A 27,508-nucleotide genomic window follows, 5' to 3' on the forward strand; every position below is an offset into this window, starting at 1 on the left:
TCTATTAGCTTCTTATTCTACTTCATGGGGATCGAATATTTTATTTTGGTATTAAAATTGCTCTTCTTCTTTTTCCAGTGTATGTAGTTTGTTTTCTTCGACTATTAAGCGCAGCAATCTTATTCGTCTTCATGATGGTATATAGAGCTGTAACGAAATGTGATTAAGGTTTTTTAATTATTACAGGTAAAAGTGGCTCAGTTGGGAGGAGTATTTGACATTTTTATTTATAACTGTTTTCAGTTTCAGAATGTCTATACCTTTATGATAATTTTGATTAAAAAAAATTTATCGATTAAAAGTAACCGCAACATAGACTTGTTAAAATACCTTAGATTTGGTCATACAGCAATGTCACAAAACCATTCAAGATGGTGGTAGTGCACAGACACTATTCTGATGGTCTACTAGATCCGGCTTAAACAGACTTGATCGTCAACGAATTGTAACAAGCAGTGGATCAACAAGACTTTTCTATCGCAAGTTATACTCAACTTCTACAGTCCAATAAAACAACGTTTATTGCAGGGACCCTATAGGTGAACTGTGCTAACGAATATATCGATAAATGAACTGTTGATGAGGTAAGGGCTATGGCGGGGTTGTACGAGGGAGCAGACTTGACTATAGTCGACCTCAATAACATGCTTAAGTGCCCCGTGGTCCTTGGATGCTCTGATAAATAGACTGTCGAAGCAATTATATCAGAAACCGCCCAAGGAAACAAAATCATGATTTTGAAAAATAAAGTATTGACGGCTCCTTATGTTAAGGCCTATTACAGTGTTAAAAATATATTATTTAAGACGATCAGTGGCTTCGATGGCTCCAACCAGAGTCCTGCAGGCGAACTTTCAGCATAAGTCAGCTTCAGTAGAACTTACTGCTGCTGGGAGATGGTTCGATGCAGTTTTGATACAAGAGCCCTGGGTTTTATCATTGTTATTAGCACTACAGCCTTTTATGATCCAAAGCCTGCTTTAGAAAATTCCTCATTCCTTCATATGATAATCCCACTACCACCGAAAGATTGCAGCATAAATAACTACACAATGAAATAGTTACACGATAATTGATATAATAGTGGTCGATTAACGTGGTTAGAACTCAGATAAGATCTTTTGTTTAGACAATCAGCATATCTGTTTTGAACTTCTACCAAGTAAACTAAACTAAAGTAAACTCATAAAACAGACTGGGAACCTTATCAAGCATACCTAGAATATGATTTAGGTAGAGTTAAACGGACAACAAGGCAGACACTGGACCTAGATAGATTTTATAACAGACGTCCCCAAAAAAATATCATTAAACAGCCTATAGTGTTCACTGCTCCAGTGCTCTCAATGTTGTACCGTGCATATCCAGTTTGTTGTAACCCTCTTCTATAACCTTCTTTCCCTAACTTTTATATGCCTGTAATTTTTAATGCCACACCATTATGATTTTAGTCTACCTAACGGTATTTATTTTCTCTAATCTGTTCCACAGCATTTGTAATACCTGTTTTGGCTTTTAAAATAAGTTGTATCTCAAGTAAATATGTCATACTAGGGTATTGACCATGGACGTATAAAGATTTATACGTCCATGGTATTGACAGTAGTCACATCCTTAAGACATTTGATCACGTTATTTTAGGACTTAGTCTTTAGAGTTCTAAAATCGACATTTTTGAGCTCCTTAATTTACCGTTTGCGGTTTACTTATAAATATATTTTTTATATACGTAAATATATACTTTTTATATAAAATTGGTTATAGTTATAAGATATATAGTTATTATATATTTTCCTTTTAGGACCTGTGGACATGGAGTAAGCTTTGTACATGTGCTGGTGGAATCTTATTTGCACTATCTGATCTCCTTATCGGCATCGATAGATTCAAATTTAATATTGAATATGCACAAGTAAGTACGTCTACTAAGTCTGGATATGATATATTAGATAAGGTTTTACATCATAACCATTATCTCCTGAAATGAAATAAATTAAAATAAAATAATGATTTAAAGAAAAATATCAAACATGTGACATTTATAATGTTACAAGGAGTACCTACCCACTCCTCTAAATAGTAGATTCACCAATTTCCATCATATTGGCACCTGTTAAGGCTGTATTTCTAATAGGTAGTCGAACAAATAAAGTAACGTTTTGTTTATGACTAATTTGTTGAATTTCTTGTTATTGTGAAATAAGTCTTATAAACATTTTATTATTTTTTTTTTGATTATGTTTTTTTTTAATTGGGCATGTGATTTTTCTCTTTTTCAGGTATTAGTTATGTCAACGTATTACGCAGGCCAGTTTGGAATAGCTGTAAGTGTTGTCGATGCCACGGCTCCTATAAATCTTGAAAAAAATAAAAAGGCGTAATGTGTGCAACTACTTACTGGGATAATTAGCTCAAGATTTAGGCCAAATATATAAAATATAATTTAAGTAAAATGAATATTAGAAAAGTTGCATCTACTAGAATTCGATATATTAGAAAGTTATTTGATAAAGAATGATCAAACTGACTGTTGTCAATTTTTAGTTTCATATATAATTTATATTTTGTACTATTTTTAACATAGTTACAAAAAACATAGTTACTATAGGAACAAAAATATCAAACGAAAAGTGCCAATAAATCTTTACAAACCTATGAAATATCAATGTTTGTTTGTCTTAGTGGCGGGATAAGGGCCCCGGTGCACTATCTGGTAGGGAATGCAATTATAAGTGTTATTATGATGAGATATTGTTACGTAGAACTCTTATAAAATTTTTGCCTTTTTTTATTGTGTAACATCAATGCTGGGCTCTTGCTTCATACATTGGATACTTTTTAAGGGCGTAATTTCATCATATGCGTTTTCTATCACGTTAAGTTTTGGATTAGATATTGCATACTACATACAGCGCCAAAATCGGCAACATTGCCTCTCAGATCTACTTAATTATAATTCTCCGATCCCGTCCGACACCTAAACAGGAAACAAGAAAACCATTTAGTAACACATAACAATATACTTCATCTAATTTACTTACCGTTGCACGTCATCCACGTCATAGCCCGTGAGGTCACATGATACCAACACGAAATATTTAGGCGGTAGGTGTGTTTCTTTTTAGAACCACTTTGCCGAGTACACTGGCATTACTGTTACTAGACATATTTTATGATATACGCATAGAAATAATATTTAAAGATTTCTATTAATGTTAACTTAAATAAAAAAGAAATACACAATAATATGTTTCATTTAATTTGTATAAATGCATTATAAAGCGTTTTTATCAACAACATTTGTTCATAACACACTGTAACTGTAATCGAACGAAGGTTATATTTTGGCATAAATTGGTAACACTTATTTGACAGTTGCGGTGTTGACACTTTTTGTACTTTAATATTTTGAATGTGAAAGTGAATACCTCTTGTTTTATATTTTTACCTATTTAATAAAATCTGTTCTTTTTAGAACAAAATTGGTGTGTTTTATTTAAAAAATGTCACGTAAGAATTTAAATAGTCGTTGTAAAGAGATGGTAGCTCTTTTGCAATAATTATGTGACCTATTTGTTTTAAAATGGATTCAGGATTTTTTTATACTTTGGCAACTATGTCAACTTCGATCTCTGTCAATGATAATGACGTGCAACGGTAAGTAAATTAGATGGACTGTACATGGGAGACACACCTCCGTCCGTTGATTTTTGTTTTCATTACTTATTCTCATTTCTTATAATATAAACTTAAACCTCTTATAATATAAACTCGATAAAAATACACTGACCTTTATACTGCTATGCATTTGTATCGGTTTTTAATAATGTGAACAATGTTTTGTGGTTGAATTAAAAATAAAAGCGTAAGGTACAACAAAAAATATACTCTTATTGAAAATAAAAAATAATTCCTAATAAAATAAGAAATAATTCTTTATGCCCTACAGAAATGATTCAAATATTTGAACTTCTACGGCTGAACAGTATCCCAATCTGTCATAAAAACTTCTGCTGACAGATGAAAGAGTCTTCTCTTATTCGGTTTTTTAATTCATCCAAATTTTGGGCTCTAGCCTCAGGATGATCATAGATGGTGCTTTGGTGCAACAATGTCCCTAAAAAAAAGAAGTTTATGGGTGTAACATCTGAAGATCCCGCAGGCTACTTAATATCACCTGTTCCACTGATAACTCGATTCGGGAAAGTATTGTTTAAGTACTCCCTAATTATTCGAGCGTTTTGAACTGAACAGCCATCTTGATGAAATCAAATATTCTTCAGATTTACATCAGGAAGATTGAGAATAGCGGGAAGAACATGATTTTGTAACAAATCGAGATATACTCTACTATTCAAGTTGCCCTCAATAAAAAATGGACCTATTATGTGGTCTCCTAAAATGTCAGTCCAGACGTTAACTTTTTGAGGTCGTTGAGTTCGGTAAACAACTCTTGTTGTAAAAACCAATACCTCGTAATGGAAGGATTGTGTCTCCCTACTAACGAAACAGAAGATTCCTCAGTGAATTAAATGTTTTTAATAAAATTGAGTTCAACATTAGCCTTCGTTATTAGAGTTTCATAAAACTCCATTCTTCAAAAGTAGTCGTCTAGATAAAGCTGCTACGTTTTCGAATATTTAAAATTCTTGTAACCGTGCTTTTTTCATACTTTCGTTACAGTAACATCGCTAACATCTAACTCTCTAGCAAGGCTTCTACTTAAACGTGTTGAATTTACCTCAATTGCTGCACAAATTCCCGGTATTCTCTGTACTCAAATTTTTCAGGTGACACTTCTTAAGCGTTACATTTTCTACAATTTTTGAGACAATAACAACTCTCAAAATTTTTAACAATAATATGAATTCTGTATGCAAGGAATTGGTCTCCCCTCAAAAAACACAGAAAATAAATGTACACACTGTTGTCCAGAATTACCACCATAAAACCTTTTTATTATTTGAACCTTTTCTGCGGGCATATAAAGAGACATTTTGTTTGCAAAAATAAATTAAAAATCTATGCTGTTATTGCTTTAAACAACCACGGTATAATGACAAATTATTGACAACGGTTCAACGAAAGTTCGTGGAAACAGTGGAAAGTCGAAGGCGCGCAGTGTTGCCATTTATGGGGTGTATATCTAATTTAAAACTTAACGTACCATATCCAAAAGATCCTGTATTGATTATTATATTGTCTAGTCTATGATTTGTCAATACAGTTCCCGTTATTCTCCATATTTCTATGCTACGGCACAAGGCATTAGACCGATCACATTAGACTAATCCTGTTGTTCAATTTTTTAGTGCTGTTCATATTTCTTAAGGCATTGGTTATCCATGTTCCCAAATGCCAAAAATGGTGTATTGTTATATTTGTTAATCATTATCACATCTTTTTTGGATGTTTTCAAGCCCTGTTTTCCCATTATATTCGCATTTTTCCGTTTTATACAGTGTGACCCATTTAGATTGGAAACACCTCTATAAAATTTGAAGTTGTTAACCGATTTTAACCAAATTTTTTTTAAAGTCATGTAATAAAAGGTCTATTGCGGGACAAAATATAAAATATTTAGTTAAATTTTCACGGCAATCTACGATACTTTTTCTTCGTCGAAAACGGAGAATTTGTATTAGCGATTTTTTTAGTAAAAAAAATTCTACGCCACTGGATTTAGAGTGGCTTCAAATAGCTATAACAAAAATTTCATTAAAATATATTTATTAATAACGAAGTTATGACAACTTAAAATTTTAAAACTCACAAGAAAAAAACTCTGTATTAACGTTAAAAAAAACACTCTGTATTAACAGAAACATGGAAACATAATTTTAGTTTAAATCCCAGTCGCCTTGACCAATCCACCATCTAATTGGATACATTTGTCGTAGCGTTTATAAATATTTCTAATTACATTTCTTAGTTGTTGGGGAGTAATTTCTGCACATGCCTGTCGAATTCTTGTACAAAGTTCGTTTACGTCTCTTGCACGGGTTTGGTGAACTTTTTGTTTGATAATTCCCCAGAGAAAAAGTCTAAAATTGTGAGATCTGGGTGGCCAATCTATCAACGGACTACCCCGTCCTATCCAACGGTTCGGATAATTTTCATTTAGCCATTGCTCACGGTTCTGGAGTAATGAACAGGACACCCATCCAACTGGATATACAAATTTAATCGTCCATTAATTGGGAGCTCATGAAGAGTATTCCACAAGTGGGTGTTTAAAAATTCTAAAAAGTTCTGTGAGTTCAAGTTTTCTTCAAAAAAGAAAGGACCAATAACACGCTCGTTCAGTATACCACATCAGACATTGATTTTTTGAGAATACTGGCTTTTACAGTTTATTACCCAATGGGGATTATCTGCTGTCCAATAGCGACAATTCTGTGATGATACTTCTCCATTTGTAGTGAAAGTGGCTTCGTCGGTAAACAACACGTTTTTTAGAAAATTTATATTGTTTAAATATTCCCCTTGGGCCCATAAACAATATTCTAAACGTTTTGCTTCGTCGCCTTCTTGTAATGTGTGTAAGAATTTTGGTTTGAAAGGTTTAATATTATTTACCTTAATACATCGCCGAATACTCTCTCGAGGCACATTCAAATATAAACTGGCATTCCTTAAACTGGCATTAGGGTTATTTCTGATATGATCTAAAATGATTTGATCATTTCCTCTTCTTCTTTGTAACGGGTTATTTTTTAAAATTAGTTTTGATACTGCACCATATTCATTAAATATTCTATTTATTTTGTTTGCCGTACCGCAACTAATATTAGGACGATCCACATGTCTGTCATTAAATATTGTACAAACTTCCCTGGCACTTCTATCGTTATCTCCCAAAAGACGTATAATTTCAATTTTGTCTCTCAAACTTAATCTTGCAGCCATGACACAAAATATTGTTAAAAGAATTTGAAGTAAATATTGTTGCAGATATTATGGATAAATTTATGCTAGCACTGAAATTTGTACGACACAAATAATGTCATACAGTAATATCGTTGTCATGGCAACTGAGATTTAAGTTGTAGCATGTAAAGTTAATAATAATGTAAGTGCGTTACTTGCATTAAATTTTTATGCTATTTTAAACATTTTTTGTCTAGTAGTGGTTTATTATTAAAATTATTTGAAAAATAATTAGTTTTATGGTTATCTGTTGATACAGGGTGTTCTTTTTTGACTCGTAGCTTAGTGAGTTTTAAAATTTTAAGTTGTCATAACTTCGTTATTAATAAATATATTTTAGTGAAATTTTTGTCATAGCTATTTGAAGACACTCTAAATCCAGTGGCGTAGAAATTTTTTTAATAAAAAAATCGCTAATACAAATTCTCCATTTTCGACGAAGAAAAAGTATCGTAGACTGCCGTGAAAATTTAAAAAAAATATTTCATATTTTGTCCCGCAATAGGCCTTTTATTACATGACATTAAAAGAAAATTTGGTTAAAATCGGTTAACAACTTCAAATTTTATAGAGGTGTTTCCAATCTAAATGGGTCACACTGTATAAGACTTTTTAGTTTCACTAGATATTTCTACTGTATATTTTTTTATAGACTTTTCTTTATACACAAAACATTTTTATTGGTACTTCTACGTCTGCACAACAGCTGTGAGGGCAAGCAAAACTTTACCAGTTATAACAATCTTATTACTGACAGTAAGAGATCCTCTTCTATATCATTATCCTTCGAACTTCATTAACTTAGTCTTGATGTAGTGGAGATAAAGGATATTTGCCTCTAACACCGCTTAAGTTTAAAGAAACTACTTTTGTTGCCTATATTCTCATAACTTAATGTTGAAAAAAAAAAATGAAATCAAAAATTGACAACGTTAAAAATTTATGGTTTTTTAAACTAAAATTTTTATATAAACTACATTGTTGAATATTTATATAAACTTTCGTAAATTTTAACCAATTTCTACGAGGGCTGATCCCATTGGTCCATTCATTACCCAACAGTAAAAAATTGACAAATATCTCATTTTTATTTTCAACGAATAATTACATATTTCCCATCTGTCCTTGCATTGCTAATGCTTCTCAAAAGAGAAATTGTTTGACCTCTACAAACCACTTGTTTACTGATTTACCGCACATATGACATTATCTGAAGAAAATACAAATGTTCAAGTTTTGGAAACAATTGGTAATCACTCGGGAACAAATGTGAAGAATATGGCAGATGCTTCACTTATTCGTAAATTCCTTGAGCGATTTTAGCTATCGCAATAGAAAACCTGTGTCTAGGCGCTTTATTCTGATGCAAAAATTTACCTTAATTGGCATTAAATTGGCATAATAAGCACCTGTAATTATGGCTTCTTTTTGCAAGAAATCTACTGAAATTGTGCCTTTAGAATCCTACTAGGGCGGTGCGACATGTACTTAGCCTACAAAAGAAAAACGAAAATTTTGGAAAAAGTGCGATTCATTTTTTACGATGCTCCAACTTCTTTAACCCCTCTGAAAGAAAAGTTTTCTCGAGGTCTGGAAAGTAAGCTTCCGTGGCGGCGATGACTTCCTGTTTCGACTTAAATTTCTGCCCGGCGAGTTTCTTTTTTTAAGTATGGAAACAAAAAGAAGTCACACGGGGCCAAATCCAGGGAATATGGTGAATGGGGCAACAGTTCGTAACCCAATTTTACCAATTTCGCCATGGCGACGGCGGAGGTATGAGCAGGTCCGTTTTCATGGTGGAGGAGCACTGTCTGAGCTTTGAATTATTCTAATAATTTGGCGTAGTAGAGCCCTGTGACCGTTTTACCATTCTCCAGATAGTCGACATAGATCACCCCTTGTGAACCCCAGAAAATCACCTTTCCAGCTGATAGGACAGTCTTCGCCTACTTCTGAGCACGTTTGCCTGGTGCCGCCACTGTTTCGAATGTTTCTTAGTCGCTGGTGTGTACCAATGGATTCATTTTTCGTCAATGGTTACGAAACGACGTAAAAACTCCTTCGGATTACGCTTAAATAGCATCAAACACTGCTCTGAAGTGGTCTCGGTCCATACACATACACGGTCTTTTGAGATGCATACTGTCTCAGCTATCTCAGATTTTTGTCACGTTATTCTCCGTGATAGCCGATGTCGGGACACCTGGGCGTGGCTCATCAAAAACAGACATGCGACCCCTTTGAAACTCGTTAAAATAATTTTTGAGGGTTGCCATCGAAGGAGAAGAGTCACCGTACACAATATCCAAGCGCTCTTCGTTTTCGCTGCGCGATTTCCCTTCCAAAAACAAGAATCGAATCACCGACCGATATTGCTCTTTTTCCATTTTTCGAAAGTCCGCGGACACGCCCGCTTTCACACGTGGTCGAAATAAAACTACTAGCCCGATTCGGCTGAAATTTTGATATTAGCGATTAGCCGTCTACGAGAATATATTATATGATAGTAGAAGTCTCTTGAGATAGTGGCACGATCAGGCGGTAAGGCTAACTACTTATCAGATCGTCTACCTTAGTATTAGCATGTAAAATACTATTCCCATGACCTTCCCTGCTGAAGATTGCATCTTAAATTTTTTCAGTGATGGTGAACCTGGATGATTCCACTTCTTACTCTCAATTTGGATATCCACATCATAGTTATAAATTCAAAAAACATGATAAAAAGGAGCGTCCAGGAAAAGCCTCCTTAAAAAACTCGCAGGGACTCGATAGAGAGCAAACCCTACAATTCTTAAAACCAACAGCGCAAGGCCTGTGTTACTCGGCAGGGGAAATAGTCATGCTCGGTGTAGAGCAAATCTGTACATGCAAAACAGGTAGACATAGTCTTAAACGAAACATGCCGATTAAATACCGGATGCATGAAACCGCAGGCTTCGCTGCCCTCCCCCATAAGTACTACGGAAGGTCGTAGAATACGTCGAAAAATTCAAACAATAGTTCAATGGTAGACACCCACTATATGGAGCAACACTACACGAACAGTCTGGACAAAGATCAATGAAAGGCTTCCTAAAGATAATCCCACCTGACGACTAGCCGCTTCACCAAGATAACCGGCGATCCTGGCGGTACGCGCCTCGAACCCGTCTTGCCCCTATCAAGACAAATAAAATCAGGTGGGGTAGGATCGACACACAGGACTTACTATGCGAATACTGTAAAGTTCAAAATATGGAACTACTGAAGTGCAGACTATGCCCTGGTAAATGCACCCTCAAAGAATCTTGGCATACCAACAACAGTACCATTGACGTCGCCCATCACTGGCGAAGAAACTTTAAACATTTGAATCCGGACAATGAAAAGTGAAGTAGAGTAAGTTATGAATGCACGACTTACCAGGACAAGAAAACTTTCTGTTTGTCTATACCGCGTTTGAAGATGACTGCACATGGTTGGGGCGCTTCAACTGCACAATCATCTGTACACTATGGTCTGTCACATTTAAACTTACAACACCACCTTTTCACTATGTAATATGATACTGCAGATTCGCTTAATGTATCCTACACACCTTTATGAATTTGCGTCACACTCAATCATTGCTTGACACAATCTATTTTGATACTGATGTGACTTGTGGCTCCCTCGAATTAGGGCATCTACTGTAGGCACGCATAAACAGGTTCACGCCTTCAATTTTTAGCTATACATAACAGTTATAACGACACGTGAAGATAATGTTTTGATTTATAAATGGGAAAAGTACGGAGCAAGAGGATCAACCTGGTAAAACCTAGCCAATATAAATGTGTTTAATGAAAGTATATTGTCACTATATATATATATATATATATATATATATATATATATATATATATATATATATATGTTATTTATAGGTTAATTAGGACAATATTTTTATATAAGACAATGGAAGACGTATACCTATTTAATCGGAAAGATTATGAGAAGTTTTCAAGCTTTTAGGTCTATTTTAATTTTAGCGAAATTTGAAAGAAATCATTTTTATAATATTAACTACTAAATTTTCAACAAATTGCAATTAGGAATTTTGTATGTGAAATCACTATGAGTTATCGATATACTCGTATATAACTCTTCAGCACACCCCATAGAACACAAATGGCTTTTTTATGATTTGTATGATATCGAGTAATCGGCCCATTTGGTTAATTAGCATCTTCTCTCTTTTTAACATTTAATTATAAATCTCTTCTGTACTATCAAATAACGTGACTTATTTACTTTTTAAATACCTCTATAAAATTTTTATAATCAACTTTAACCAATTTTTTTTTAATATTATGTATGGGAAGGTCTACTTCGGGATATAATTTCAAATGTTTATTTAAATTTCCTACGATACTATTACTTAGTTAAAAATGAAGAATTTTTATTAGCAATTTTAATGGAAAAAATTTCTACGCCACTGGATTTAGAGTGGCTTCAAAGAGCTCTGACACAAATTTCATTAATATATATATTTATTAATAATGAAGTTATGACAACTTGAAATTTTGAAACTCACTAAGCTACGAGTTACCAAATACATCAACAAATATCGCTGAAAATTATTATTTTTTATCATAATTACTTTTAATAATAATCCACCACTGCATGAAAAAAATGTTTAAAATATGTAACTTAAAAATTTAATGAAAATAACGCACTTACATTATTAGGGAGACTGGAATACAATGAAAAATTTTTTAGGAAATGTAATCTAACATCGGAATGCAATCTTCGAAAAAATTTCTATTTAAAGTTCTGTTATCTGTGTACATTTGTCTATAAATTTGATAGTTATTATGAGTAAAGTAAAAATAGTAACTTGAAAATTTTCAGAAATATGTAATACTGAATTTGCTTCAATGGGTACCACCGGTGGTACAGTTTGAAACATAAGGTAGTACACAATGAAACGTGTTAAAAACAATGATTAAATACAAAAAATATTTATTATTTCTTCAAGTTACCGTACAATAAAATTGTTAAACTTCAAACCAAATCTATAATAGCAAGATAGTCGTTTGTTTTCTGTATATATAGGTGCTGGCAATAACGACAAAATCAGATTTCAAACCCATATGAATGTCACGAACATCTGGAAAGTAAAATGAATTGGAAACTTTCGTACTTCTTCTCAAATATGAAATTTTACATTCATGAGAGTTTACAATTTCCAAAATTTTAGCTACATATTTTATTATCTTCTCAAATTTCACTAACACAAACGAGTCTTAAAATTTCAGTATTTTCAGCAATTGCGTAAGATTCTGAGTCATCCTTTTGTTCCTGCAGCAAAGAAGAACTTAATTCATCATCTGAAGAGTCTGCCAACTCTAAAATGAGTTTATCGGAAATCCGTTTCTGAATCACTTTCACCTGGCTTAATCTTTTTTCTGGGAGGGTCCTTTTTACAGCCTTTTGTGCTTAATAAAGCTTTACAAATATTTCGTTTCACTTTCTTGACCGCTGCTGTTGTGGTGGGTTTTCTTATCTTTCGTTTTATAAGAAGACTATTTCAAGAGTTGAGTTCGGTTCGGAGTCTTGGGTTGTATTAGATGAAGTAGAAGCAATATTAACTGAAGATGAAGATACAGATGCATTTTCTTCATGATTGGTAGAATCTCTTAGTTCATTCATAGCTTTTTGTCCGTCATAGTTTTCAAAATAATCAATCTGTCTGTCAGTAACTGACGATAATAGAAAATCAGTTTCACTAAAAATATGTTTATTAAAAGGATAGATACCTGTAGATTTGAATCCGTTCATAATATTTTCAGGTGTCATTGATTTTGAGTGGGCAATACCAGCATATTCTGGCAAATGGTATAGAATATTGTTTATGTGGCCCAAGAGAGATATTTAAAAAATATAAATGTTCCCAAAAAATAGTTTTGTTGTTTAGCAACAAAGCCATTTTCGCTCTAAAAGCAGAAGCACCACCTCAAAATTGTCACTATTAGACAGCAGATAATCCCCATTGGGTTATAAATTGTAAAATCCAGTTTTCTATAAAAAGAAATAATCTGGTATGATATACTTAACGAGCGAATTATTAGTAGTTTCATCTTTAAGGAAAACATGAACTCACAGTACCTACTTTTTAGAATTTTTAAACACCGACTTGTGGAATGCTGTTCATGATTTTGCACTGAATGAATGATTCAATTTGTTTATCCAGTTAGATGGGTGGTTTGTTCATTTTCATGGCAACTAAGGTTAAAATATTATGTTGTATAGCGGGTACCTAAAATTAATAATCTACATAGGAGCGTCACTTTCATTAAATTTGTATATTGATATTATTTGTGTTCTTTAATGACTCGTAGCTTAGTAAGTTTTAAATTTTTAAGTTGTCAACTTCGTTATTAATAAATTTATCCTAATGAAATTTTTGTCATAGATCTTTGAATTTCTACTTGGCATATTATTGAATTTTTAAAGATTACCATACTTTTTTCTGTTTGTTGGTATTATTATATTAAATGTTCTTGCTGTTGGATATAGGAGTTTCTGTAGATCCTATTCACCCTTTCTAATAAGTATGAGATCGTGTGCATAGTGTAAAATAGAGGTAATGTTAGGTTAGGTTATGTTAACCTATTTGTTTATTTAATTTCAAAAATATTAGTTATTAATTAATTACAATTCTAATAAAGCCAATGAAATCATGAAAACTTCTTATGAATCTGCCATTACTTTTCCTAGATCTAAACTCTTTCACTATTAGGTATTTTTTATTTAATAGATTAATAAAACAGTAATGTCGACTAACATATACATTCTCAACTATAAATAAATATGAAATAATATCATATAGTAAGTGTCGCACTGGATTGAAATAATAGGTAAAAATATTTAATTGTTTTCGTTAAGAATTTGTTATAACGGAAATGGTTTTAACGGAGATCGTTATATTATAGGGGAGAGGCGGGAACAGTGACACACAGGGAACAGTGACACATTTAAAATCCTAGTAGAAAATATGTTAGCAAGTTGGTGATATTGTGGAATTTTACAGTTGGTATAATAAGAATACTACTTGTCTTATAAAAAGTTGACAGAATCTGTTGTGTTTGGAGAAAATCGCATGTTTGTGTTTTGTTAGTGCAGAAGTATTTTGTCAAGGGTGTTTTTAGTTGTTTACTACGAGGAAACAAACCTGAATTATTGGATTGTGTTCTGGGTCGTAAAAAAGTCGTATAAAATGTAAGTAATAGCAATAAAATTTCTTTAAAATCTTTGTAGATTAACAAAAAATTTACAAATTTTTGTATAAAACAGCATTGTGGGTACAGTGACACGAATATTGATAGGGAATAGTGACACGATGTGTCACTGTACCCTTCTTGTGAATTTCATAAAATCTTGACAGCAAATGAGTGCTGGAAAATCATATTAGGGTCTAAGAAGCTTTTGTTAATTATGAATTTACATTACAGATGGTACGTCAGAAGAAAACGGATAAGACAGTGGGTAGATTCAATGAAGATTCTATGAGGGAAGCAGTCAATCTGGTTATCAGTGGTATATCAATTCGTCAAGCTGCTAGAGAGAAAAACTTAAGCTTTAAAACCGTAAGCAGATACGTAAAGAAATACAGAGATGATCCCGAATGCCGAATGGCTCCTAACTATAAAATAAACCAAATATTTTCTTTGGAACTAGAGGAAGCTCTCGTTGATTATATCATAACGTGTTCAAAAATGTTTTACAGTTTAACAATTACCGATTGTCGCAAACTTTCATATGACTTAGCGAAAGCAAATAAATTAAAAATTCCAAAAAATTGGGAGGAGGAAAAAAAAGCTTCAGTCGACTGGTATAAAGGATTTCGCCATAGACATCGTACAATATCCTTAAGAACTCCAGAGGGATGTAGTCTAGCAAGAGCAGCAGGATTCAATAAAGAAAATGTAAACTTATTTTTTAATAAGTTGGAAATAGTTTTGCAGCGACATCCAAATTTTTCAAATGGATTCAGAATTTACAATTTAGACGAAACCGGAACTTTGACAGTTCAAAACAATTCGACAAAGGTGCTAGCCAAAAAAGGCACTAGACAAGTGTCTAAAATTCAAAGCAGTGAAAGAGGTACACTTGTTACCACATGCTGCATTGTAAGTGCAAATGGAAGTGCAATCCCACCCGTAATGGTATTTCCGAGAGTCCATTTTAAAAGCCATATGTTGGCAGGAGCGCCATGTGGGACGTTAGGCTTGGCTACGAAAGCAGGATGGATGAACACAGAATGTTTTATTGAAGTTTTAAAACATTTCATTAAACATACTTGTAGTTTAAAAGCTAACCCTTCACTATTTATTAATCATGGACAACCATGAGAGCCATATATCTCTTGAAGCTATCATTCTGTGCAAAGATAATGGGGTCACTGTTTTGACTGTGCCTCCTCATTGCACCCATCGGTTGCAACCATTAGATGTGGGTCTGCTAAAACCGTTTCATATATTTTACAACGATGCTTTAAGTTCGTGGGAAAAAGCTAATCCGGGCACACCTGTGACAATCTACCATGTAGCATCATTTGTGGGACTCGCTTACCCCAGATCTATGACACCTGTAAATATATCGGCAGCTTTTAAAAAAACTGGAATATTTCCCTTTGACCGTCACGTATTTAATGATGATGATTATTTCGCAAGCCAAGTTACAGAACGACCATTAGTTAATTCACCAAATATTGATCCAAAACCATCTACCTCGACAGGAGGTACCACAGATAACTCTACCAAGAACCAGGACGTAACTCCATTACAGAAATTGTCACCTTCATCCACAAGTGGAAGAAAATTGACATTTGTAAGTCCATCAGCTATTCGTGAATATCCAAAAAAAAGTCTGACAATTTCGGTTAAAACTAGAAGAAAAAAAGGCAAGACTATGATTGCTACTGACACTCCAGAGAAAAACGAAATTGAAAGTAATAGAGCCAAAAAAGCGAAAACAGTTAAAAGAAGCATAATCTCAGAAGACATTAAAAACAATGATGATGTTATTGAGTCGGAAGAGGAAGATGGTAAAACTTATAGTCTCCATAATTCTGACACGTCAGAGGGAAGTGAAATATTTTCAGATAGTGATGATGAAGACCTATGTGATTTGACATTAGATCCAGCCAAAATTTGCGACATTAAGATCAATGATTTCTTATTAGTGAGACTCAAATATGAAGCCCATTCCAATAAAGAAATCGAAAAATATTATATTGGGAAAGTTGTGGTGATAAACACCATTGGTACGATGGAAGTCAGTTTTTTACGTAAAAATTCAAAAAATGTCACATGCTTTGTGTTTCCATGTGTCACAGACATTGGTGTTATATTCAACAACCAGATTATAAAAATTTTGGACCATCCAAAAATTAGCAGGGGTCGACACTTTTTTCCTAATGTTAAAACGGACTTGATTTCATAGAAAACAACAAGCATTTATAATATTTTTCTATAGATCAATAATAAAGATACGTTTTTATTGTTTAATTAGTCCTAAATAATAATACTTACATATTACAGTTGAAAAATGTCTTTGTGTCAGTGTACCCTTCATACCAGGGAACACTGACACAATGCAAAGTTTCAGACTTTTTTTTAAATCTATTTGTTTTCTTAATTTATAGCAATGTAGTCATTCATGATGTATTTGCAACACAATAACACGTCCAAATTGATATTTGCAAGTAAAATCCTATTAATGGTCTAGCGATGACAGAAATTCAAATTTTTCTGTGTCACTGTACCCACCTCTCCCCTACAGTATAGCCTATTTATATTGGAAACGCCTCTATAAGATTTGAACCTCACTGGAAACTATTAGACGATGTTGAGAATAACCTTTTATTACGACAATACGTCTACAGTTTCCTTTGAAAAACATCATCTTTACACTCTTCTCGTTGCTCCATATAGAGATCGCTACTAGCTTACTCAGGCAGGCTATGTTACTATAATGGCCATATATTTTCTTGTGGCATCTTAATGCAATTTACAACTAACAAAAAGGCGAAAGTAAACCAAAAAATTAACAAAACTCGAGGAGACTCGAGATCCGAGTAGCAAATTCAGTTTGAAGATGCGTCAATAGAGAAAACAGGAAAAATGCACCTCACACTAGCCTGCATTGATCGGGTTACGATATCGTTTTGGAGTTTTTGTACCCAGGATCCCACACGACAAGCACTTGACTGATAAGAGAGCCCCTAGGGGGGAAAGGGATGGTCTGGAGCATTGGAGCGCTGTGGAGTGGTTCCTGGTTTCACGAATTAATACACCTCGCTCCAATGAATTGTAACACCCGAATGTTATTCAAAGGGATGTGCAAGTCTCTCAGGCTGGGTTTAATCAAATTTCTGCTGCTGCTTAATGTAATTTACTATTTTTATTGGGAATAAGTCACAATTTAAAATTAAGTTTATTAGACGTTTTGATTTCCACTTCGGAAATTGTTTCCAAAAAAAAACATTAACGGCTATATAGTTAGAGCATTTCACTTCAGTTTAATCTACCACAAGTGCTCCTGATGAGAGGTGAATACTTCGAAACACGTGTAGAGCAATGGTGGAGCTTTTGAATTGAAAAGAAATACAATCGTCTGCTTTCATATACCTATACATACATATATATATATATATATATATATATATATATATATATATATATATATATATATATATATATACATCAAATCAAGTCGTCTTTTCTTAAGCCCTTTGCAAGTCCTATTAATTACATTCTGCCACAATGGTCTTGCCAACGGCTGTCGAATGTCTTTTTAATTGCAATTTTGTTTGTTTAAAGTTGAAAATGTATTATGTGAACATCCTGTAGTGATGTAATCAATAGTATTTGAATAGGTGACGTATGACACAAACAATACAGGATTTATACGTCAATGACATATATGTATTTTTTCATATTGAAAAGTAAATCTTACTAAATTATATATTTTAATGCACATTGATAATAATCCAATTGTATTATCTCAATAAAGAAAAATAATCATATACAGTGCGTGATGATGACTAATATAACTCTTTTTAATTATGACTGTATTTTGCTTAGACAGTTTGTATTGATTGTTTATTTATTGTTAAAACTGCAGTGCTTAGTTAATATAAAATAAACAGTCGATGATTTACTTTTTGACAACATGGAAAACCAACAATTTTTGCAAAAATTTTGTTTTTATTGTGTTGGATTTACAGGAATTTGTTTTATTGGTAGTTGTATCTGCGAAGTAGTGTATCAAATTTGGAGTTTTTAACTGTATAAAGAAGATTATTGTTTACCAAGGACAATTATTACACGAAAATGGCTACAGTTTTGTTATCTTACAGTGGAAATAAATGGGGAATAAAAGTTGATCCTGGTAACTGCAAATGAAATGCTTTGTAATGCTACTAGAAATACAGATAATTTGTCCACACCATAAATATTTCAACAGATATGTATCCTTATATATTTTTTTCTTTATTCTTAGGAGTTCTTGTTTAGGAATGCCTTGCAGAAATAATCACGTATGTTTATATTTTACAGGTACCTTCAAAAATCTTATCCTCCTGAACTAAGTTTATGGGTTTTTGGCTAGGATGTGAGTTTTGCTTAATATTGCCATGATTATAGTAATAATAATAGTCTCACTTTACACTGGCATTAAGCAGCATAGAAGTGTAACAAGGGGGTTTGTTATTTCTTGAACCTACGGTACACAAGAGTAAAAGGGTCAGTGCTATAGTTCAAGCACCCATTATTATCTAGATGTTGCCCAAGGTACTACTCAGGCTAAGGCGGTCTGGTGAACTTTAGATTTTTTTATGTGAACGGTACGTCCTAATCATTAAACACTTTTTGTTTGAGATATCAGGTCAATACCACAGTTGTAGTACTATACTTAAATGATCCATTTTCTTGTCAGTGTACTTTCACAAATTGACGAACAAGTAATAAGTTAATGAGCTCCTGTATTACGAAGTAGTGTAAAATATCCTAAAAACATAACTAAAGCAGTTAGAAGAAGGTGCAGATATTATGCCGTCAAAAGTAATTTACGCGATAAAAATTGCTAAAACCAAAAAACTATACAAACTAACAACAGGGATAACATCCCTGTTGAACTCGTCAAAATAGTGGACAAAGACAATGTTCAGTGTACAGTTAAACCATGTGATACCTAGCGATTGGCTAATACCTACATTTGTATCGCTGATAAAAAAAAACAGAGAAGTTGAGAATGCAGCGATTACAGGCTTATTGGTTTTATGAGCCATACTCTAAAAGCATTGTGTCTTACAACTAACAATAATTTGGGTCGAACTAAAGGAGGAAGATGAGAAAACAAGCATCATAGCTGAATAACATTCGCGACTATACGGGTATCCCTACTATCTGTCGAACAACTCGTTTGTAAGATCGAGAAAAGATCTTAGGTATTTGATATATCTCGCCAATGGTAATGTATGTAATTCTACTGTTTTCTTTATATCGTTACAGAGCATTACAAAAAAACCCGGCATAAACTATTATATTGATCAGAAAACTAGACGTAACCGGAAAATATAAATAGGGGGATGGTTACTTCTTATCCCCTATCTAAAACCATTGGCTTCATTTGTATTCAAATCATTTTTTCCACCAAATGAAGAAAATCGTTATCATTAACAAAGTAACAGATTTGATTGGCTCTTTAAATGGCAATGAAAAGTCCATATTTTAGCAAAAATTTCTCTTATCTCTAAATTTTTACAATTATTAAATGAATAACCTCTCTCAAAAGTTCAAAGACAATTCAAATCATCAGATTTCACAAAACACCATCTTCAAAAAAACTGCTGACTGCTATCGGTACCTATCGAACATCTAAAATGTTTGAAAACCACCTTGACATTTTTAAATTCTTTATTTTTAATATAAATGATCACTATTTTTCCCGCCAAATGAAGAAACTCGTTATCGTTAACAAAGTAATAGATTTGATTGGCTCTGTAAGTGGCAATGAAAGGTATCTTTAAGTCCATGTTTCAGCAAAAGTTTCTCTCATCTCTAAATTTTTACAATTATTAAATGAATAACCTCTCCCAAAAGTTCAAAGACAATTCAACTCATTATATTTCACAAAACACCATCTTCGAAAAAACTACTGATTGCTATCAGTACCAAAGATCTAAAACGCTTGAAAACCTTGACATTTTTGAACCGTTTAAAAGAAAAGAAGAAAAGAAAAGAAACTTAAACAGGAACAGAACTAAAACTGAAATCTCCAACAGCCTGCATTAGGCTGATTGTGTGTTGTAACTACGTCCGTATAGAGGCGACAGCGCAGGACCAGCAACCCCAGTGTTACGTTGTCATGAAGTGAATCTGTTTAAAACTTTAATATCCTATGAAATTATCAGCAACAATGTAATATACAACCAATTTAACAACATTTAAAAGGTTTTTACCCATATATTTAATAGCTTTACACACATATACCTAGTAGCACCACTGATGATGAAATAGTCATTCCGAAAATGTTCTGTGATGTAGCCCGAAAGGGTTATTTTAAATAAATATATCTTTTTATAAAGGATATTTTCATTAAAATTTTTGTAATTTATGGTATATAGATGACTACAGGATCACTTTCCTTGTGGATCTTAACTGTTAATGTTTCTGGATCTGTTGTTGGGAAAAAATGTAATTAGTACTTTTAAATAAATTAATAAAAAGCTCCATTATCCAAATCATAAACACGATTTATTCTAGTTGAACCTTAAAAACCTATATTCTTATTTTTATGTGAGTTTTAGCGTTGACATAGCGTTTTATATAGATGATGTTAAAATGAAAATACTAGTAAGTATATATTGTTATGGAAATACTGGTACCTAAAAATAATATAATCAATACAATATTTCCAGTCGTTTTTGACCAAATAGGTTATTAATGCCACTGATTACTTAAAATTAATCGCAGGCATGAAAGTCTTATTAAATATTTATTATTATGTAAATGATAAAGCCTAAAAATAATATAATCAATATTTCCCTTTATGTATTTCGGGGTCAATGTCAATAATACATTACATTAAGACATTAGTTATTACGTGGGTCATTTTATATAGGTATAAGGGTTATTTCTGTAAATGAACAATAAATTACATTTAAAAATTCATCTAATTGAACGTGTATTATGTGGCATTGGGAATTTCTTCAACGTAATCAAACTATTTTAATCTAAGATAAGTTTCCTTAAACAAAACAATAACTGGATCTAGATGAACCAACTTTCCAGACTTAAGAGAATACAAGCGGTTTAACCAGTTAAATCTGCATTAGCGAAGAACTCTTTTTCTTTGAAAAAAATAATGAAAATATATCATAAAGAAGAATATGATAGGAAGAATAAGAAGGTGATATTAGATGGTAAAGTACGTATATGTAAATCATGTGTAAGACCAATAGTGACATATCCGATAAAGACTAAAGCAGATAGCTACAGCAAAAACAAAAATAATACTCGCAACGTTAAAAACGAGAGCCTTAAGCTCAATTGCTGGGAACATAAAAGACAGAATACCAGATAAGAGATCTGTGTAAAATACAGGATATTTGCAAATAGCAAGAGATTTAAGGCCAACAGACACCAGACCAGCAGAAAGACACTTTAAAAGATGGGGAGATTACCTTGTTCATATACTTGCCAAGTACTAGGACTTGTCAATTGTCTCATAATTAGACGCAGCCTTACTAAAGGCGGCTACTTAATTTACATTTTATCTGTTTGCCTATTTCACTCGTTAATCAAAGTATTCCGACTCCTTTTTATTTTTAATTATTCTGATTACATCTGCTGCATATCACATTATCTGTTTTCCTTTTGCGTTATTCGTGCCACTCCTTGATACTTTAAGCTGTCTGTTATTATAATGGTCAATGGTTAATATGGTCAACAAATTTGTATTATAACTAATCTATCTGATATAGCTAAATAACATACATTAAGAATTTATTTACGAAAAGTCTCGTGGTATTAAAATTTTTTTATTGTTATTATGATCATTATATTTGATTTTATCCCTATGCGGATCGGCATCCGTAATTACATTTCTCCATAAGTTTATATTTTGTATTAGACTCATTAAAGCCACAATGGATAAAACTGAGGCATGCAAACACAAAACCACCGGACAGACTTTTTTAAAATTTCGCAGCAATTAAAGCAGGGAGATGGGCTGGCCCCAACTTTGTTTAACCTGGCGCTGGAGTATGCGGTTAGGCAAATGCAAACTGGACGAGGAAACCTACTGACCAACCGAAAGGTTCAATTGGCCGCTTATGCCGATGATATTAATATTATGAGTAGAACATCATCAGGAGCACAAGAAACATACGCAAAGTTAAAAACGCAAACAAAAAGACTAGGTCTGGAAATTAACACAGAAAAAACAAAAATAATAATACAGACGAGAAGAAATATAGTCCCACTAAACATAATAAATGAAGATGACATTGAAACGGTTGGAAAGTTAAGATACCTGGGAGTAGAAATATATGCTGACGGATCAGAAGATGGAGAAATACGGAAGAGACTAACGCAGACAAACAGAGCTTATTTTGCCCTCTCCCATATATTTCGGTCTAAAAATGTCCACCGAAGTACAAAGATGAGAATCTATAAAACCTTAATTCTACCAATAGCATGCTATGGCAGTGAAGCATGGGTCTTAAAGAAACAACCAAAAGCAAACTCGACACATTCGAAAGGAGAGTACTGAGGAGAATACTAGGACCTGTGAGGGAAAACGGAATCTTCAGAAGTCGATACAACAACGAGCTTTACCAATTTTATAAGGAAGCACCACTGTCAGACTTCATTAGAATACAAATATTTCAATCGACCGGACATGTGATAAGAATGGGATAGGATAGGCTACCAAAAAAGCACTGAATGCTAGAATGCATGGAAAGAGACTGGTTGGAAAGCCAAGAAAGCGCTGGAAAGACAGTAAACAGAGACACACAAGCCCTTGTGTGGAGAAGATCGTGGAGAAGATCAGCCACAGACAAGCAAGGGTGGAGGCAAAAAATAAAGGAGACAAAGGCTCAATTTGGGCTGCAGTGCCGTAGAAGAAGAAGAAAAATAAGTTTATATTTGTCTACCAATATCAATCCCCTTTAGTGACATGTCCTACCAAAGCGTCTTCCCAGGTCTTCTTTGATCTTCCTCTGCTACTTTTTCTAGGACTTATTAGATCAGCGATTCTTCGTATTGAGTGATGAGCGTCTCGACGTTGAACAAGCCTGAACCATCTTAACCTATATCAGTGGGTGCAACCACTAGACGTCCCCTAATATACTTATTCTTAATTTTCTCCTTTTTTGTTTCTCCACTCACCCATCTAATCATTCTCCTTTCTACCACATGCATTCGTTATCCTTTTTTCTTTTTAACTACTCAAAATTTAGTTCCGTATATCATAGCTGGTCTTATTGTAGTTTTATAGAATTTTATTCACTTCACTTTATTCCGCCCTAACTCTACTGCATGCCTCTTGCAACCTCTTGTACCAACCGTTTTAATAATCTCCATATATGTTCCCATTACTCTGTAATACCTATCCTATGTACTTAACACTATTAGCTTTCATCATTTTACCATCCAAAGTTCTCATTTCATTTGTTGTGCTAATTTAATCTTTAAATGAACATTCCAAATACTCTGTTTTTGTCCTACGAAATTTTAAACTTTTTTGGTCAACAGCTTGTCTCCACTGTTCTACTTTTTGTTCTAAAAGCACTGTCTGTAACAATCTTCACATACTTACTGGAAACTCCTTTCTTATTGAGCGCCTACCACAGAATCGTTCCAGGAACGCTATCATAATATACTTTCTCAAGATCAATATACCATTTGAACGTATGTTTCTTTATTCCTGTATTTGTTCATCTCTATGTATACCTCTATGCATAGAAGCAGAGCACAAACAGATGCAATTTTCATTATAAGACAGCTAATGGAAAAATATGGGAATAAAGAAACGAACTCTCAAATGGTATTCATTTATCTTGTAAAAGCATAATATTATAGAGTTCCTCGAGAGATTCTGTGGTGTTAGCTCAATAAGAACGGAGTAGCCCTGTAAAAAATTTTGTATATTTTTTTAATAATTATTGTTGCATATCTGCGGTCTACTTTACTAAATCAACTAGTTTTTTTTGTCTTGGTCTTCCGAGTCAAACGCTTTGTAGTATTACCAAGGATAACCATAACCCGGATGCGAAAACTCTTTTACCACAATACGCTCAACTAAGCTGCTCTTTTACCTACCGTTTTGGTAATCTCTGTCCACTCCGTTACCGATAGGGTATTTAGAGTTAGTCTGTAGGCCCAAGCTTATTGTAAGTTCCTAAATAATCGCGCTGCAATTCAGACAATATTATGCGCTTATTGGGAATTTTTTTCTATTCAACAAGTGTTAAATTTAAATAGTTTTGCTAGATTTTTAAAAATGGTTGGATGCACGTGTATTTGTGAAGGGTGTTCTGTTCATCTAAGACGGGTCAAGGAATGTCTCAAGTTTTAAGTGGGATAGTTGGAAGCGGTATGGAGACTTACATGACCTAAGAAGCAATTAAAAAAAAAGAGGTTAATCTTTGTATATGGGTATATTTTATAAAAACCCTAAAAGGGCTACATTAAAAACACGAACGTTTTCGGAACAACAGTTCCATCATCAGGTTAAAATACAGGTTACCATGCCTGAGCCACCAAAATATTTGGGTAAATACCCTTTAAAATATATTGTGTTACCGAAGATTCGGACTTCAGCTGGTAAGTTACCAGCTGAAGTCCGTTTGAAGAAGTTTACTCTCCGGACACTGGAACTCACTTAAAGCATAGGTGTATGTTACCTGAAGTAAAATTTAATTAAAATATTAAACATCAAATAATATTATCAACATTATGTACTATCTTCGGTAACACAATATATTTTAAAGGGTATTTACCCAAATATTTTGGTGGCTCAGGCATGGTAACCTGTATTTTAACCTGATAATGGAACTGTTGTTCCGAAAACGTTCGTGTTTTTAATGTAGCACTTTTAGGGTTTTTATAAAATATACCCATATACAAAGATTAACCTCTTTTTGTGATACGTGGTATACAGCCAGCTGCAGGAATTATTTTCCTTGTAGATTTTTTTTAAGAAGCAATTGACTAAGACCTCTTGATGCTGCAAGTACTATTAAAGTAATAAATAAGTTTGATAAATTATTTGATATATTCAATCCACCAATATATGTCGCCCAAATAAATTTAAAAATGTTTTTAAAGGTTTAGACTACCAGCTCAATCATCTCGACGAGATGGGGACATTTTTTGATAACTTAAAAATATGTAAAAAAACATCGATGTAACATCAAAATTCCGTACCGGTTGGATGGTGGCAATAAAAGGTCTAAACGTTCTTTGGTAGCGACTGGAAAGGGTAGGATTTATTTACTTAAAAGTCAGGCGAATAAACCAAGACAGTTTAGACATTTTTTTCTGCAATTTAAGACAACAAGAATAAAACTCTGTAAACCCTACCCCAATTTAATGTGCAAAGAGCATTCAGAAAATTATTTTGTCTTAATTTTTTACACCTGGAACATATGAATTGTGCACATGACTTAGGGATTATATTAACAGGCTTAAATAATATTAAACATAATATTTTCGAAGCAATAAATGTTACAAACAATATAAATACTGTTATATCCATTCCTGATTCCAACGACCGGCCCGAAAATATAGGTACAGAAAATGACTTTATTTAAATTATTTGATCAAAAAAGCTTTACAAATGCATAATTGCACTGTTTGTAATATAGTTTTTCAAGAGGCTGAAATTAAGAATGACAATAATTTATTTACTAGACTAAATGCATACAGTACTAAAAAAGTTGTTTTGGCAATTTAAAATTGGCAATTTAAAAAAACGATTTGTTTCCCATTTCGATCAATTTTCTTACAAAAGTGGAATTTCTAAAAGTTTGTTTAAAGATATGTCAAAAATACATTTTGACCATCCATGTCTTAATTTTTCAATATCGTACATTGTCAAACTATTTATCAGATTTAAAAAAAAATATTCGTTGAAATATACCAATAGAGATGCAGTATTTAAAACAATTTAAACCTACTAATTTGCTGTGTATTGTACGCAAAAATTGTTTTTTATTTCAAGAATGTATTAAAAATTAAATAGTTATATTTTATTAATAAAATTCTGGTTTTGTAAGATTAACTTGATTATAATTTTATTAAATGACCATCTTTAAAGATTGTCACTTTTATAACAGCCAGTTTACTACTTTCCCGTGTTTTATTAATATTTATCAATTATTGCACCGATCTAATCGCTTAGCTTTCGTATCCAAGCTATGGTCATCTGTGGTATTACACAAATATTAAGAAAGACCAATGGTTTGTTGTATTCCACTGTTTTTCTATAAGCATTTTCGTAACTTGTAAGTGATCGTTTATACCAGAACCATATCTGAAACTTTTTTTTATACATATTTGTTCTTTAGGTTGATATCAATCTAGTTTGAGAGTTAACCGTACAACACGGCGGCTGCAGTTAAGAATGAATCGTAACCTTTGCATAATAAATATCTTCAAAATAGGCACCGGTAAAAAATGGACGTAGGCAAATGTCCAAATGTCACTAGATAGTGTCACTGAAAATGAAATAGATTAAATATTATCTAATCGAAAAGATATAGCCCAATACGTGAGTGTGTTGTATGCAACGTTTTCAGTAGGCAATGATTGCCAGGCTGCGAGCGAAAAACTAGTGATAAATGTAGATAAAGAAATAACGAAACTTGTAACAATCAAGAAGTTAAGAAAGTGGGCATTGCCAGAAAACTCTTCCAAATACGTAGATTATATGGAGGACTATAGAAGAAATGTTCAAAAGGGTAGTTTGCTTGTATTATTAATAGTAATATAATGTGTAAATTGTTTTTTGCCTAATTCCTTCATTTTTAAAATGTCTATTTCAAGTACTGTTACCTTTCATTGATTTAAAAGACTTTTTTTATTTGTGTCAAGTGCCTATTAGTCCAACAAAGTTATATCTGTAAGAATTAGGAACGAGATATTTAAATGCGTGGAGTAAAAGAATATTAGGTAATTATTTATAAAATATATTTATTAAAATGCTTTGATATTTTTAAATGACTTAATTACAAAAAGTGTACAAGTATTTTATGATTTTTTCTTTTAAAATGCAATTCAATAATAAAATAATAACACACACTGTTGTGGTAACAAGTTACGTAGATTAAATTTTGGAATATTGTTAAATAGTTCATATAGGCTCACTTAGTCTTCCTATTTCTCAATGTTATATTTTCAAATTGTCGTTGTATATTTAAACTAGACTGCACTTATAGACTTTTTGTATCTGTGATTACATATTTCCCTAAATATTTGAGTAGGTACATGTATAAAAGTAAATGTATATCAATTGAATAAAACTATATCAAAATGTT

The 27,508-nt window shown here is 32.8% G+C and overlaps 1 protein-coding gene across 2 annotated transcripts in view; it reads left to right on the forward strand.

Annotated features, from left to right (window-relative positions):
- Positions 1–27,508, forward strand: part of LOC140440019 (lysoplasmalogenase TMEM86A) — a 90,388-nt gene extending 62,880 nt beyond the window's left edge. For both annotated transcript variants that reach the window (XM_072530256.1, XM_072530255.1), the window contains exons 5-6: positions 1,802–1,912; positions 2,280–27,508. In XM_072530256.1, the coding sequence (XP_072386357.1) occupies positions 1,802–1,912; positions 2,280–2,381 (213 nt within the window). In that variant the 3' untranslated portion in view covers positions 2,382–27,508. The remainder of the gene's footprint in view (positions 1–1,801; positions 1,913–2,279) is intronic.

The sequence above is a fragment of the Diabrotica undecimpunctata genome, chromosome 4 (genome assembly GCF_040954645.1).
Source record: "Diabrotica undecimpunctata isolate CICGRU chromosome 4, icDiaUnde3, whole genome shotgun sequence".
NCBI lineage: Eukaryota > Metazoa > Arthropoda > Insecta > Coleoptera > Chrysomelidae > Diabrotica > Diabrotica undecimpunctata.